Source organism: Dermochelys coriacea, chromosome 8 (assembly GCF_009764565.3).
Source record: "Dermochelys coriacea isolate rDerCor1 chromosome 8, rDerCor1.pri.v4, whole genome shotgun sequence".
Taxonomy (NCBI): domain Eukaryota; kingdom Metazoa; phylum Chordata; order Testudines; family Dermochelyidae; genus Dermochelys; species Dermochelys coriacea.
Genome location: NC_050075.1, coordinates 85,064,404 through 85,080,890, shown reverse-complemented (window position 1 = coordinate 85,080,890; position 16,487 = coordinate 85,064,404). Strand labels below are relative to the sequence as shown.

General features: G+C 41.4%; 1 protein-coding gene across 2 annotated transcripts in view; it reads left to right on the top strand.

Moving 5' to 3' along the window:
* The window catches only part of ACADM (acyl-CoA dehydrogenase medium chain), a 37,155-nt gene extending 32,810 nt beyond the window's left edge, over positions 1–4,345 (top strand). For both annotated transcript variants that reach the window (XM_038413591.2, XM_043490428.1), the window contains exon 12: positions 3,435–4,345. In XM_038413591.2, the coding sequence (XP_038269519.1) occupies positions 3,435–3,506 (72 nt within the window). In that variant the 3' untranslated portion in view covers positions 3,507–4,345. The remainder of the gene's footprint in view (positions 1–3,434) is intronic.
* The last annotated feature ends 12,142 nt before the right edge of the window (positions 4,346–16,487 follow it).

The window sequence follows — 16,487 nt, the reverse complement described above, 5'->3', positions numbered from 1 at the left end:
CTAAGGTGAGGTTGCTGGGCAGATCAGTGACATGAACTGTTGACCCACTGCAGGTTCAGGCACCAGTGAGCCTTCCCTGTGCTCATCCAGCTCCATCAGTCCCGAAACGGGAGCCAGCCTTGGTGCAGTTAACTGCCTCCTCTGTGTCCCTGGATGATTCAGCAGTGCCTGGTTCTTCATCTCCTCCAATACCAGAGGATTTTAAGGCTTATTGTGACTTTTGCAGTGTGTGGCTGCTCGCCTGATCATTCAGGCGGAGAACCTGTAGGAGAACAACCATAAGTTAGTGGACCTCCTGCTGCCGTCTGCTCCTGAGAGAACACTCATCCCTCTAATGATGCACTCCTAGAGCCTGTAAAGGTTCTCTGGAGCATCCTGGCTTTGGTACTGCCTACTGCAAAGCACATGGAGGAACAGTATTTCATCCCCGTTGCAGTGATTTGATGGCTCTTACTACCATCCAGGCCCAAATTCCCTAGTTGTGACAGCTGTGAACAATAGAGCCTAAAAGGGCAGGTAGAAGTCCACGCCTAAGGACAGGCACTCTAAAAGGATGGATTTAATGGAAGTTTTAAACCACCTCCTCCCTGCAAATGCGGATTGCGACCCAGCAGGCATTGTTCAAGTACAACTTTGTAAACTGAACAGCTATGTCTTAGTTTGAGGACCAGCTGTCTGAAACCTCCAGAGAAGAATTTTGGGCGTTTATCAATGAAGGCTGTTTAGTGGCCAAGACATTAAAGTCCATGGCCGAAGAGTCCATGACATCCAGCAGAGTTTATGGCCTCTGTGGTGACCATGAGGAGAACATCTGGCTGCTGAATTCAGGCATTGCTCCCCAACATGCAGCAGGCCATAGAGGATTTGCCCTTTGATGGCTGGGTGTTGTTTTCACACAAGCGGGATGAGACTTTGCCATCCTTCAAGGATTCTAAGGCTACCCTACGTTCTTGAGGGGTGTATACACCAACAGTGCAGAGGCACCACTTCAGTGGTTAACCACAGTAACAACATCATCTGCAGTGCACCTTTGGGCAACCTTTTGGTCCCTTGAGACAGCGGGATTACCCCAGAAAGGGTTATAGATTCCAGAAGAGGAGGCAGTCAAGTCCAGGGTTTGACCCATTGACACAGCTCTTGCTGGTGCCCCCCAAGCGCCCATTTTGACTCTGCTAGCCAATCACTTGCCCCGGGTCCAGAATCATCTTGTGGACTATCTCAGCAGGAATTTTCCTCTGAACCACAAGTGGTCTCTAAAGTCCTATGTTCTGCAAGTCATCTTTCCAGTGTGGGGCATCCCAATGATCGACCTGTTCGCTACAAGAGACAACTGGAAATGCCGTCTCTTCTGCTTTCAGGGTGGCCTCAAGGACACCTTCTATCTCATTTGGCAATTGGTTCTCCTGCATGCTTTTTCTCTGAGCCTGATCATTCCACAGGTCATCCTCAAGCTGAAAGCAGATCGGGCCATGCTCATCCTCATTGCCCTGGCACGGCCGAGGCAGTGCTGGTTTTCTGACCTTCTTGCACTGTCACTTCAGCCTCCTGTTTTCCTTCCTCTCCATCCTGACCTGCATCTTATGATGTGGCTGCTCTGTGATTGAATGAGGAGGAAGAGTGATGTTCTGTAGCTGTTCGACAAGACCTACTCAGTAGTATAAAACCCTCTACCAGGATGGCCTATCGGCAAAGTGGAAGCGTTTTTCAATGTGGTCATTGGAGTTCAGCTGACAATAGCTAGTATCCAAGACATCTTGGACTATTCGCTACATCTTCAGTTGTCAGGCTTACATTTAGCTCGTTGAGGGTGCATCTAGCGATGTTTACTGACATTTATGGATAAAAATCTAATCCTTCCAAGCCTAGTTATGATTATCCCCATTAATCTCTCTGCAGGAGTTATATTTGTTATACATCAGCTAATTATCTAAGGAATTAAAGAGAAGAGAGCCGCAAAATATTTTCTTTTGTGGTTTTGATTGGTCTCCTGTTATTGACTGTAAGGGACTGCGGAAGACTTTGTTACAGCCTAGCCAGGGAACTTCCGCTTTCTCGAGCCGAGAGGCTACTGTGGGACATAGATAGCTGCTTCGTTACTGTGGGATAGAGAGAGTTTTTGAAGGACACAGCTGCTTTGTTATTGTAGGGGAGAGTTCTTGAAGGACACAGTTGCTTTGCATGGCCCTTCGCCAGGTAGTAGAAAGCCCCTCTTTAAGAAACACCTAACTTTATATTCATGAGCTGTTTTTATGTAATGCTTATTAATGCTGACCATCTGCCCCTCCGTCGGACTCCGTTTGGAGTCCCCGTTACGTGGGTCACTAACCTTCAGTAAAGCCAATAACTCACAGCTGTGTGTAAGCCTCATTTTTCTCAGAGTACTCCTGCCAGGCCTGTGGTGCTTCGAGCACCTTGGCCTACAACATTGACATTTGTAGCAGTGTTTCATTGTTAAACTTCCTTTAAAAATAATAAATAGAAAATATATATTTGCTGAATTGATTGCAACATTCTTCTAAAGTCTGGACTGAAGAATTTTCATTCTTCAGATATTGCTCATTGGTCACATGTTCTGGAGTGATTCTAATTTCCTTCAATATTCCATCTAACCATACTTGTCTAGTTCTGGTTTCTATTACCCATCTTTTGGGAAGCTTATGGAAAAGGATAATCCACAGTGTTGCTTCATCTATCTGTAAAGAGTATTTAAATGCCTTACTGTGTTTCACCGACTGTCACTTTAAGTAGATCTTGTAGATCTTTTGTTGCTCAGATAATGCTTTGCAGTTATATACTGCCTTCCTTCTGGGAATCTTGAAACACCTGGTGGTGAACATAATTATCCCTATTATACAGTTGGAGAAACTGAGGCTGTGTGACCTTGACCAAATCTGTACAAGTCTTTAGAAAAGTTAGGAACTGAAATCTTAACTCATCCTGTACTTTAAGCACTGAATCATACTTCCTGTCTCCCATCATGCCTCTCTGTTTTTATGTACTGCCAAAAATCATAAAGACCAAAATCCTGATTTTATCCTAGCACAAAGAACTTTATAGTAAATGTTTTGTTTTGTTGTCAGCACATGGACTAGAACAGAGGCGTGATTTGAGCAACAGGAGAAAAGGAGAGAGAACACAGTGCCAGAGAAGATACAAAAATGTGGGCTGAGAGATGAAAGAACACAGGATTAGTGGGTGGGGTGGGGCATTGCAAACATGAGAAAATGGAGAGAGAAACAACAAAAGAAGCTCAGAAAGTAAGCGGGGAATTGACCATGAAAGGTTTGGGTAAAGAAAACAACACTGCTTTACATACTTGTGAAGCTTCTAACATTTTGTATGTTGCATTGAAACTGATCTTGCTATATTTTTAAAAAGCTTTTTAAAACAGGCAATGTAACACAATAATGTAATGGTATCGTAATTCTTTTCAGATCTACGAAGGAACAGCTCAGATCCAAAGGCTGATCATAGCACGTGAACATGTTGGCAAGTTTAAAAGTTAAGGAAAAGCATTGATGTTGGCTGTCGATGCCTTCATAAAGGAAAAAAGGGCTTTAATCTTTTTCTTGAATGCAGTTTAAAAAGAAAAAAAAAAAGAACCTTTCTTTCACACTTTTGTATTATGTACTTTTTTCCCCTTCCATCCCAATACAAATTTGGTATTTTCTAAAGCATATCATTGGCTTCCAATATGGTATTGTTTGTTTTTTTTTCAATAGTACATTTTTTTTCTCCTTATAAGGGTTCAAACTTGCACACATTGGAGTATATTGTCATTGCATTATTGAATTCAGTAGGAGCAGACTTGGACCTAAGCAAAGAAAAAAAATCTAAATCTTTAATAAAAAAGCTATTATTCTGTTTCCTCAGAGATCATGTTCTGCTTCATATGGTCTCCAAATCAGTAGGTTTCAATTTCTTCTGTGTACTTATGGCTTTGAGTTCTAGAAACTTGCACTTTCAGAATATTTAAAATTAAGTATAGGTGAATGTTTAGGCCCTGCTAAATTTATAATACTATGTTCTGACATCAAAGCAGGGATTATTGTTTTAGGAAAATAATATCGCAGCAGCTGAATTATCACTTTATTTTACTTGTAAATTGTCTACACATGTATGAGCAAAATCTGTTTTTGTTTACAAGGGCATAGCATAATATGAAATTTGGTTTAATCGTGAACCACCTTTCATCTTATTCATCTGATACCAGTGCTGATGACTTTTTTTTTTTTATTTTGTCTATGTTGATGCATGGGATTTTCCCTGCTGTGCCTTAAAAAAAAAAAAAAAGAAAAGAAAAGAAAAACTATCCTACTGTGTAGATTTTAAAAAAACAAAACAACCCTCATTCTCTTCTCTCTCTCCTTTCTAAAATAAGACTTCTTTTTATGGACAAATACTATGAACAACTTTTGGTAACTAATGCTATGCGCCATACTAGTTTCATTAACTACATATTTTTATAGCAGGAAAACTGAACAATGACCATTCAGATTTATTTTAATTTCTTTGAACTGCATGCATTCAAAATTACCATAAGGGTTACTGTGCCACATTTTCGGTTATAGTATCCCTATTAAACATAACTATTACCTCAAACTCAAGTATGATGATTGATAGAAGCAGTAAATCACACAATGCAAAGTTTTCTGTCACGTTTAGTAGTAAATGATTGAAAAGTTGTTTGTTAGTCATAGTTCCGAATTGCAATAATAAAAAACTACTTATTCTCAGGAAACAGATATGCGCTACTCATGTTTATTTTCAAATTCCTTCTAATAGACTACAGTAGAAATTGTATAACACTGGGGCGTATGATTGGTAATAGGATACTGAGCTTGTGACATTTTAAGTTACATGTTCACATCAGGCCCATGTCAGAATTAGACCATTCATTTTTAGTCAATCTTTGTGAATGAGTTAATAATTATACTTCTGTTCCTATCTGGTCATTATCCATTATCCATGCGCCACTGCAGTGGATCATCTCAGTTGAGGCTGCGGGTTGAATAGCTTAGCCATGGAAATCTTGCTCATAGAGGGACTAACTCACCTCTTCCAGATTATCACTAATACTTAGTGGGGGTTGAGGAGGGGAAGTTTACACTGATACTGTGCATGCTATGTATCTGTTTGGGGGAATCTAACTAACCTCAGGCATTACTTGAACAGCAGTCAGTATCCAGCCACTGGAAGTGAATGAGTATCATGTCAGTTTCCAGGACTGTCAATCTTTCATGAGAATTAAATTCACATTTCAAGTTTTATTCTCTCTGTTTTGTTTCCTAAGTGAGGGTGAATCACTTTGTAGTGGGAGGTTTTTGTCTAAACTTATTGAAATAAGTATTTAAGGTGCCACGAGGCATAAATTTTGTTTTGAGGTAATACTAGCAAAATGCTAATCCTCGTAGAAGTCTTGCTGAAGGAAAACAGAAGTGCTTGTGCACATGAAAGCAGAACCATAACCACTATGGAGCCTACATGAAGGAAGCCTGCACCTGGCATCTATTCTTGAAAAAAGACATTCACTTGAAAGAACTTTATTTTTCATATTGTGATTTTGCTCCTATTGAAGTAAATGATAAAACCCCAGGAATTAGGCTGCTTGTCTTGTAACGTGCTGGTCTAAAGTGTCACTTGCACAATTTCACTTTTTACATGTATGCTGGGTTCTCAGCTGCTCAGGCTTCACTTGTGAACAAATCTGACACATGCTTATTTTATCTATCACTGTTAGTCCAAATTGAAGATAAAGATCACACAGATCTACTTGAAAAGAATAAGGGTCAACACTTTCCCCTTTCAATTTAAAAACAAATTCTCATCTCTAGAGACCTGTTTGAGCTATTGATGAATGGTTATGGCATTGACTTTTTGCCTACAGTCATTGCAGTGACAGTATCTAACTTATGTGCTTTGCACTTATATTCTAAAAAGATATGATTTGGATGGAGTGCACTTAAATGTATACATGCGAAAGTTTCCCTCCAGTGTGTGTGCAGTAGCATAGGGAAAGAACACAGAGAACCCTTAAAAAGAAGGAAACATAATCCTTCTCCCAGCACTGGGGAGCTCAAAGGTAGGGGGCTAACTCCAACTGCTTGCAGCAATGATTTCACCCACTGTCTAGCATTTGTAAGTGGTGCTATGGCTGTGCTGCAGTGAAGGGGTAGTAAAACCCAGTTTGCCATACTCCCAGTACCACACCAGCACCCAGGAGACATTAGGCCTTTCAAAGGGATAATGCTTTCTGTTAACATCACTAAGATTGTGGTTACTCCCACTAACATGGCTGAGTCACGTAGGAGATATAATGAATCCAAAGAGCCAAACTCTACCCTCACTTGCATCCTGTGTTATCTCTGAGTTTGTTTGGCTTATGTAGGGTGAAAGGAAGGCAAGAATCTGGCACTAAATGTGTCAAAAATGTATTCTCTTGAATAAGTTTCTCCATTTTAGTCAGTCTTTAAGATGCCTCAAAAGAGGATTTCCACTAATTTATTTGGTGGACAATTTCTTAATTCCTTTGTGCTTTTCTTCATTTCCCACCCCCTAGTTTTCATCAAAGCATAACATGAATTTTTGCAAATGGGAAGTTTTGGTTCCTGAAGCAAGCTATATGTACGCATATGAAATATATGCAACTTCAGAGCCCATCCTCAGATGATGTAATCAGTAAATGCACCAATTCAGCATATCAGGTGATGGGTCTCTTTTCAGTCAATTGCACTTGCAGTTCTGATTGCATTTGTGGGAGGGTTGTGCTCCCTGCATTCTGGCGCCCTGCAGGAGCTTGGCTTGCCTGCCCTAAGGCTGTTCTAATTTGTGCTGTTTCCCATGGCTTCCAGTAAGCCCATGGGAAGCAGAGACGAGGGGTAGTGCAGCATATTCTGGCTACACTCCTAGTCTAACTCCTGCAGTGGTGGCTGGAAACAAAGCCAGTGTAGCGCTCTTATGCTATCTCTACAGCAGTTGGGGAGACCCTCTGCATAGGGGGTATTCTCAGAAAGCTGTTTCTGCCCACTTTAAGGCCCCTTTACACTATCAGATTAATATAAAAGGAGCCTTAGTGTAGCAGAGTTGGGCTCCATCTCTACATTACAGTGCTTGAACTGCTCCAGAGTGTATATGTTTTTGTACCTTTCTGCATTCTTTGAATTTTTGTAAAGTGTTCTCAGTTTGTAGAAATTATAAGAATCAAAGAAATAAATAGAATAAGGCAAAATATAAAGAACTATTGGCTAAATACCACTCTCTCCCATGTGTGGCTTTGCTTAGGATAATAGAAACATGCAGAATCTGGTGACTATTAGCTGTTTTATAAAACGTCCTTGGGGGACAGGACATGCTCAAAAAGGGAAATGTCAAAAATGTTACTAGGGAAAAGAACAGAAGAAAAAAAGGGACAAGTTTTTGGTTTTTTTTTTCAAGACAAGTAACACAAAACACCCTCCCACCCCACCCCCAAACAACAAAACAAATCAAAAATGTCCATTATCATTTCTAGGAGACACTCTTCTATGGAGACTTAATTCAACGTAGGTAGCAAAACCGGCAAAGGAACAGGAAAATCAGATGGTGGTTGTAGAGGACCATTCTCCCCACTTTAACACTTTTAGGTCTTGCTCTCCTTGTCAATCCCAGCTTTCCTAACCATATTATATTTACCTCTCAGAAATCTAGACGAACCACCCCATCAATCAAAATGGTGTTAATAGCTGTATTTAGCTGTAACATGTCTGAAATCCGTTTATGTTAAAAATAAATAAATTAAATAAAAGCTTTAGGATTGCTTCGTCCCACATGGCTACACCAGACATTCTTAGAGCATGCAATCTAGTGGAAAATCTGTGAGATTATGGAGTGCTTACTTGTCTTGGCGTGATTTATGTGATCTTGTTTATTTTTGTGTGTTCAGCATGTGAATTCTGTCACTTCTGTCAGTCTATACTGAGAAATAACTTTGCTTCAGAGACTACTGAAAAGAGCAATTTTGTGTGAGATTTTGTCACCAAGAAAGATTTCTCATAGAACTTAATATCCATGCATCTTTCCTTGGTTCCTTGGACATATTCCTCTTTGGGTGTTTCGTTTAACTATAGTCTCTTGCAGTAGCAAGCCACCATCTGAAATTTAACATCCAAACCCATGATCAGTGCTTTTAGAGGGCTTGGGTTATTTTTTTTACTACTCTTATTATTGATCTGAGCATTTGATGGAAGGCAAAGTCTGGCATGCAGGCCATTTATTAATTGATGTCATTTTTTAATCTTCAGTTATCGTAAATTGCCCATTTACTAACTCTGAGAGAGTCCATCCTGCAACATATTCAGGTGATGCCTACAAAGAACTATGAGACTTAAAATTCACATTCAAATATCCTCTTTTGGGGGGGGGTTCTACATATTACATCACATTGTTATACACTGCATTTCATCCTTAAGGATCCCAAAACATTTTACAAATCAAAATAACAAATATAAATTATACACTGTGACACCCTGTAACCCATATTCACCACTTGTATATGATTATGATATGTTTTGTACAAAGATGACTTGTGAGGGATCATTTGGAAACTCATAATCTGCTGAACATCATTGTCCTATTAAGATGCATGTAACATCACTGGATGTAAAATGATGAGATTTTGCTATATGACTGTTACTGAAATATGTTGTAGTTCTGGGTAACACCCACAAACTAGTTGTTCAGAGACAAAGACACATAGCAACCCCAGACATGTATCAATAAAGTCAAGTGGGCTATCATTTAAACAGCCATTCTTCAGCAATGGAGAAGTATAACCAAGAAATTTACATTTCCTCCCAGATCTGGTGCAAATCTCACGTATAGAGGGGATTGTTTATCTACCCCTGTCAAGGTTCCTTCCCCACTCTGAACTCAAGGGTACAGATGTGGGGACCTGCATGAAAGACCCCCTAATTCTTACCAGCCTAGGTTAAACGCTGCCACCACCAAAGTGTTACACAAAGAACAGGGGAAGTGCCCATTTGGAAATGTCTTCTCTTCCCCACCACAAATATCACCCCAAGCACTACACCCCCTTTCCTGGGGAAGGCTTGATAAAAATCCTCACCAATTTGCAGAGGTGAGCACAGACCCAAACCCTTGGATTTTAAGAACAATGAAAAAGCAATCATGTTCTTAAAAGAAAATTTTAATTAAAGAAAAAAAACAAATCCCCTCTGTAAAATCAGGATGGTAAATACCTTACAGGGAAATCAGATTCAAAACAGAGAATCCCTTTAGGCAAAACCTTAAGTTACAAAAAGACACAAAAACAGGAATATACATTCCATTCAGCACAGCTTATTTTATCAGTCATTTAAACAAAACAGAGTCTAACACAAACTAACTAGGTTGCTTATTAACCCTTTATAGGAGTTCAGACCTGCATTCCTGCTCTGGTCCCGGAAAAAGCATCACACAGACAGAGAGAACCCTTTGTCCCCCCCCCCCAGCTTTGAAAGTATCTTGTCTCCTCATTGGTCATTTTGGTCAGGTGCCAGTGAGGTTATCTTAGCTTCTTAACCTTTTACAGGTGAAAGGATTTTTTGTCTGGCCAGGAGGGATTTAAAGTTGTTTACCCTTCCCTTTATATTTATGACAACCCCCCAGCAGGGGTGAGGGATAATCCAAAAGAGAGGAGGTGGGTATAAAAATAAAAGACATTGATCTCTACAGGACCCTCATCTCTCCTCTCCACCTTGTATTGCTCTGCTCATAACATCAATGAATACCTAAAGAACTCTAAACTAAGCAGAATGGTCCCAGGCTGAAAGGAAATCCAGCCTGTGAAGTGAGAATTGCCTGCAGTATCTAGTGTGGTGAGAATTATGTTTGCTTCAAATCTTATTTAACTTGGTAAAGTTTGGAATTATATTTAAGAATTGCAGTTTTATCTTTTTTTTTCTTTTGTAACCAATTCTGACTTTATGCCTTTCCACTTATAATCACTTAAAATCTATCTTTTTCTATTTAATAAACTTTTTATCTAAACCAGTGTGTTTGATTGAAGTGTTTGGAAAATCTTTACTCAGGTCAACAGAACTAGTGTATATTAATTACCCATTGTTGGAATGACAGACTAAATATGAGCCTGCACAATCCAGGGGCTACTGAACAGTACAAGATTCACGTTTTGCGGGGGGGGGGAGGGGAGGGCTGGGACTGAGGGATAGTGGGTATCATTCTGTATGGAATTCATGGATGGCTGGGCATAGCGTTCGTGTACTCAGCTGGGACTGATTTTGCATGCTGGTAGCTGTGAGTGAGCAGAGCCTGCAGGGGCTTGCTGTTCACTAGCAAAGCAGTGTAAAAGGCATCCCTAAGGAGACACACCAGTTCAGGTTGCATCCTGGGGAATATCACATGCACAGGATCACTGACTCCTCCCAGTTCTGAAGTACAATCGCCTCAGATGTAGAAAATAGTGACTGTTGAGTAGCACAAAGACTGCACAACAGTTTAGGTTAGGAAGGGCAGAACAGCATTCCCATTTGAGACTTCAAGGAGAATATAGTTAATCTAATTTTGTTTTGAGCCAAGTCCCTACTGTATGCACCTTTTCTGATCTAGAGTTCTAGATTCTAATACAAATATGTCAAGTTGTACAGTTTGCTGTGGAGTGCTTTCTGTTAAGGAAGAACAATCTCCAAGCAGACTACACCAAGTTTGAAAAAACTGTAGCTGCAGATCCTCTTCAAGCTTTCAGTACTTTGCATAGAAATGTTCACCTCCCATTTGATTCAGCTAGAAATTCCACATAAAATGACAGATTTTATCAAGTTGCTGTTCCTTTAAGAAGCTACAGCAAAGAGAGAGACTTATTCCTTTTGATGCCTGTAATTTAAGAGCTATTAATACAAGTATTAGTTTTGCAAACAATCTAAATGTGCTGTTATACATTCTGCTAAACAGCACTGGCTGTAGCTCCTTAATGAACAGGAACCCAAGAAAATCTACCATCATCCTATATTAGGGAGACAAGGTGGGTGAGATAATATTTTTTTATTGGACCAACTTCTTTTGGTGAGAGAAACAAGCTTTTGAGCTTACACAGAGCTCTCCAGTCTGGGAAATGTACCTAGAGTCACAGCTAAATACAATGTGAAACAGATGATTTAGCATAAGTAGTTAACACACATTTCAAGAGATGATTTAAGGTGAAGTGGCCCATTAACATCTCCCCAGTCATAGGGGAGGAAAGATGTGGGTGGTTGTTAGTGGGTTATTGTTGTAATAAGCCATAAATCTAGTGTCTTTATTCAGTCCATGTTTTTTAGTGTCTTAGTAAAGTTATAAATTTAAGCTTCCAGGCTTGTCTTTTGAAACTGTTGTTCGGGTTCCCTTTGGGGATGAGGACTGATAGGTCCAATGTAGAGTGATCACTTTGTGAAAAGTGTTCACCTGCAGGTGATGTGGTGTTTTTGTCTTTTATCATTTTCCTGTGTGAGTTCATTAGAGAGTGTGGTGCTTGTCTGGTTTCACCCACATAGGTATTATTGGGACATTTAGTGCAGTGGATGAAGTACACCAGATGTTGTAATACCCATGTGTAGACCTATGGGTATTGAAGTGTGTGTGTGTTTGCGCGCGTGCGTGCACACGGGGGGTGGGGGTGGTAAATTATTGTCGAGGTGGAGATATGTCTGCAGGTTTTGCATCTATTCTGGCAAGATCTTGGGCCATCTTAAATTGGTGAGCCGGTGGGGAGCTGTTTCTGATGATGAGCCGAGAGAGGTAGAGGGTTATTTAAAGGCCAGAAGAGTAGGTTCAGGGAAGATTTCTTTCAGAATAGGGTTCCCACTAAGTATGGGTTGTAGTTATTTGATGGTCCCACATATGGGTTCCAGGGTGGAGTCGTAGGTGACAACTAGGGGTATGCAATCAAGAGAACCTGCTTCAATAAATAAATAAAACAGTCTCTGGAGTATTTGCGTGGCCCTTTTCATGGTGTGATCTATTTCTCTGGTGGGGGGTCTATGTTCAGGGAAGGTGATTTTGAGCTAGACAGTAAAAATCATGGACTGAATAGAGACATCCCCCAGCTGTATTCTCTTCCTCCCTCCTGCTCCCCCTCCCCATGACTGCAGGGGTGTTAACAGGTCACTTCACCTTGGTGGTCCCTTGAGATATGTGTTAACTACTTATGCTAAACAATCCATTCCACTTTGTATTTAGTACTTCTGGAGGAATTCTGTTCCAAAAAATTATGGGCACAGTATTTTAAAATCTGCATATTTTATTTGTAAAAATAACACAATATAGTCACACTAGTTTCAATTATTTTGGTAATTTATTTCAAAATATCTGTCAGCATGTATGTCTGTAACAATACAGACAACAAAAAAAGATTCAGGACAAATACATTCCTTAGTAGGCATATTAATATAGAACTTTGAGTAATAATTAATTTAAATTGTGATACAGAAATGTATTTACCGCACCCCTCAGAAGCAGTCAAAGGCTTGGGGGAGTCAGGGTAATTGCTGGGAAGGAACCTGGGTGTGAACTTGGTGAGTTGTTGAGTGTGGGTGGGAGAAGTATGGAACAGGATTTTCTGGGGGGTGAAGGATTGTTAGGGGGTCTCTCCCATGTCATGCCTGGCTGACCCCAAGCCTCTCCCATTCAGTCAGGCACATCCGCCCTTATTAGCCACCAACCCTCCCCCCGTCCCCATGTGTCTCTGCACCCCCGCTCCTATTCAGCCCCTGCTCCACTCTCTTCCCCCCACCCCAGTAGCCCTTCTGAACCCAAGTGTATGACTCCCGAGCCTATGTGCCCTATGCTCCAATTCCTGTGCCTCCTGACCTGGACCCATGGCCAGGGCACTGCGAGGAACACAGCCTCTTCTCTTTCCTATCTCCACTGGGGTTGCTCCCACCTGGGAGTGGCTGCTCTGTTCTGGTGCGAAGCAGCCCTTGGTGGACAAAATACACAACTGTAGCACTTGTCCGACAGAATGTATTTTCTATGGAGAGAACAAATTCTGCACGGGCCCTGAATTCTGGCATGCAGAGTGGTGCAGAATTCCCCTAGGAGTAATTTAGCTGTGATGCTCTGAGTACATTTCCCAGACCTGCAGAGGAGCTCTGTGTAAGCTCAAAAGCTTGCCTCTCTCACCAACAGAAGTTGGTCCAGTAAAAGATATGAGTTCACTCACTTTGTCTCCCTAATATCCTGGGACCAACACAGCTCCAATACTACATATCACCTTATATGGAATTTCTGTCTGAGGAATGGAATGACTTGCGGTACTCCCTCCTACTTCCCACGCACATAAAAAGTGATTCCCATGGGTCATCTGAACTGGCATGCTGTTTTATGCTCCCCTTTCCCCAAGCATCCAAAATTAAATTTGTAATTTTATATTTCTGCACAGGTGGTTGATTGTTGTGCACCAGCCCAAATGAACTGTATTGTTAAGAAACTGTTGCCTTTGCGGAGGGCCTAATGGAAATCTATTGCATGTGGTAATAGATGTTACAAATAATGGAAAAGAGATATTTCAAAGACTGGAAGTGATCTATTTGATCTAATTACAGGGTGGTTTTTGGCTCTTTTAGTTGGTACCTAAGTTTCTAAAAGCCTGGTAAAGGTGTTCTCTCAGAAACCAATGAACCCAATTTCTGGAATGTTTGTATTTTGAAGGAGTACTTGTCTCTAAGGTGCCACAAGTACTCCTTTTCTTTTTGCGGATACAGACTAACATGTCTGCAACTCTGAAACCTGTATTTTGAAGGATACTTTACTTTTAGGGCTTGGTTGCAGAAGACCCCAGCGGGCCTTTGAAAATCCTTTAATCTATTCTCTGAATACCAAAGTCATTCAGTGACTAGAGTATAACTTGGCATAGTTGTAGACCACTAGTTAGGTATGATATGATCTAGTATTTGGAATAGTACTTCGGGTTCTGTTTTTAATATCTGTAATAGTGTGGCTCCAGAACACATTTTTAATCAAAGCTTGCAAAAGCAGAATACTTGCAAAAAGAAAAGGAGTACTTGTGGCACCTTAGAGACTAACAAATTTATTAGAGCATAAGCTTTCGTGAGCTACAGCTCACTTCATCGGATGCATTTGGTGGAAAAAACAGAGGAGAGATTTATATACACACACACAGAGAACATGAAACAATGGGTTTATCATACACACTGTAAGGAGAGTGATCACTTAAGATAAGCCATCACCAGCAGCAGGGGGGGGAAAGGAGGAAAACCTTTCATGGTGACAAGCAGGTAGGCTAATTCCAGCAGTTAACAAGAATATCAGAGGAACAGTGGGGGGGTGGGGGGTGGGAGGGAGAAATACCATGGGGAAATAGTTTTACTTTGTGTAATGACTCATCCATTCCCAGTCTCTATTCAAGCCTAAGTTAATTGTATCCAGTTTGCAAATTAATTCCAATTCAGCAGTCTCTCGTTGGAGTCTGTTTTTGAAGCTTTTTTGTTGAAGTATAGCCACTCTTAGGTCTGTGATCGAGTGACCAGAGAGATTGAAGTGTTCTCCAACTGGTTTTTGAATGTTATAATTCTTGACGTCTGATTTGTGTCCATTCATTCTTTTACGTAGAGACTGTCCAGTTTGGCCAATGTACATGGCAGAGGGGCATTGCTGGCACATGATGGCATATATCACATTGGTAGATGCGCAGGTGAACGAGCCTCTGATAGTGTGGCTGATGTGATTAGGCCCTATGATGGTATCCCCTGAATAACCCTCTGATCCCACTGAGAGTTACCAAAAGAAACTACAGCATTTGCTCAAGAAACTCCCTGAAAAAGCACAAGAACAAATCCGCACAGACACACCCCTGGAGCCCCGACCTGGGGTATTCTATCTGCTACCCAAGATCCATAAACCTGGAAATCCTGGACGCCCCATCATCTCAGGCATTGGCACCCTGACAGCAGGATTGTCTGGCTATGTAGACTCCCTCCTCAGGCCCTTCGTTACCAGCACTCCCAGCTATCTTCGAGACACCACCGATTTCCTGAGGAAACTACAGTCCATTGGTGATCTTCCTAAAAACACCATCCTAGCCACTATGGATGTAGAAGCCCTCTACACCAACATTCCACACAAAGATGGACTACAAGCCGTCAGGAACAGTATCCCCCGATACTGTCACGGCTAACCTGGTGGCAGAACTTTGTGACTTTGTCCTGACCCATAACTATTTCACATTTGGTGACAATGTATACCTTCAAATCAGCGCACTGCGATGGGTACCCGCATGGCCCCACAGTATGCCAACATTTTTATGGCTGACTTAGAACAAAGCTTCCTCAGCTCTCGTCCCCTAATGCCCCTACTCTACTTGCGCTACATTGATGACATCTTCATCATCTGGACCCATGGAAAAGAAGCTCTTGAGGAATTCCACCATGATTTCAACAATTTCCATTCCACCATCAACCTCAGCCTGGACCAGTCCACACAAGAGATCCACTTCCTGGACACTACGGTGCTAATAAGCGATGGTCACATAAACACCACCCTATATCGGAAACCTACTGACCGCTATTCCTACCTACATGCCTCTAGCTTTCATCCAGATCATACCACTCGATCCATTGTCTACAGCCAAGCGCTACGATATAACCGCATTTGCTCCAACCCCTCAGACAGAGACAAACACCTACAAGATCTCTATCATGCATTCCTACAACTACAATACCCACCTGCTGAAGTGAAGAAACAGATTGACAGAGCCAGAAGAGTACCCAGAAGTCACCTACTCCAGGACAGGCCCAACAAAGAAAACAACAGAACGCCACTAGCCATCACCTTCAGCCCCCAACTAAAACCTCTCCAACGCATCATCAAGGATCTACAACCTATCCTGAAGGACGAGCCATCGCTCTCTCAGATCTTGGGAGACAGACCAGTCCTTGCTTACAGACAGCCCCCCAATCTGAAGCAAATACTCACCAGCAACCACACACCACACAACAGAACCACTAACCCAGGAACCTATCTTTGCAACAAAGCCCGTTGCCAACTCTGTCCACATATCTATTCAGGGGATACCATCATAGGGCCTAATCACATCAGCCACACTATCAGAGGCTCGTTCACCTGCGCATCTACCAATGTGATATATGCCATCATGTGCCAGCAATGCCCCTCTGCCATGTACATTGGTCAAACTGGACAGTCTCTACGTAAAAGAATGAATGGACACAAATCAGACGTCAAGAATTATAACCTTCAAAAACCAGTTGGAGAACACTTCAATCTCTCTGGTCACTCGATCACAGACCTAAGAGTGGCTATCCTTCAACAAAAAAGCTTCAAAAACAGACTCCAACGAGAGACTGCTGAATTGGAATTAATTTGCAAACTGGATACAATTAACTTAGGCTTGATAGAGACTGGGAATGGATGAGTCATTACACAAAGTAAAACTATTTCCCCATGGTATTTCTCCCTCCCACCCCACCCCCCACTGTTCC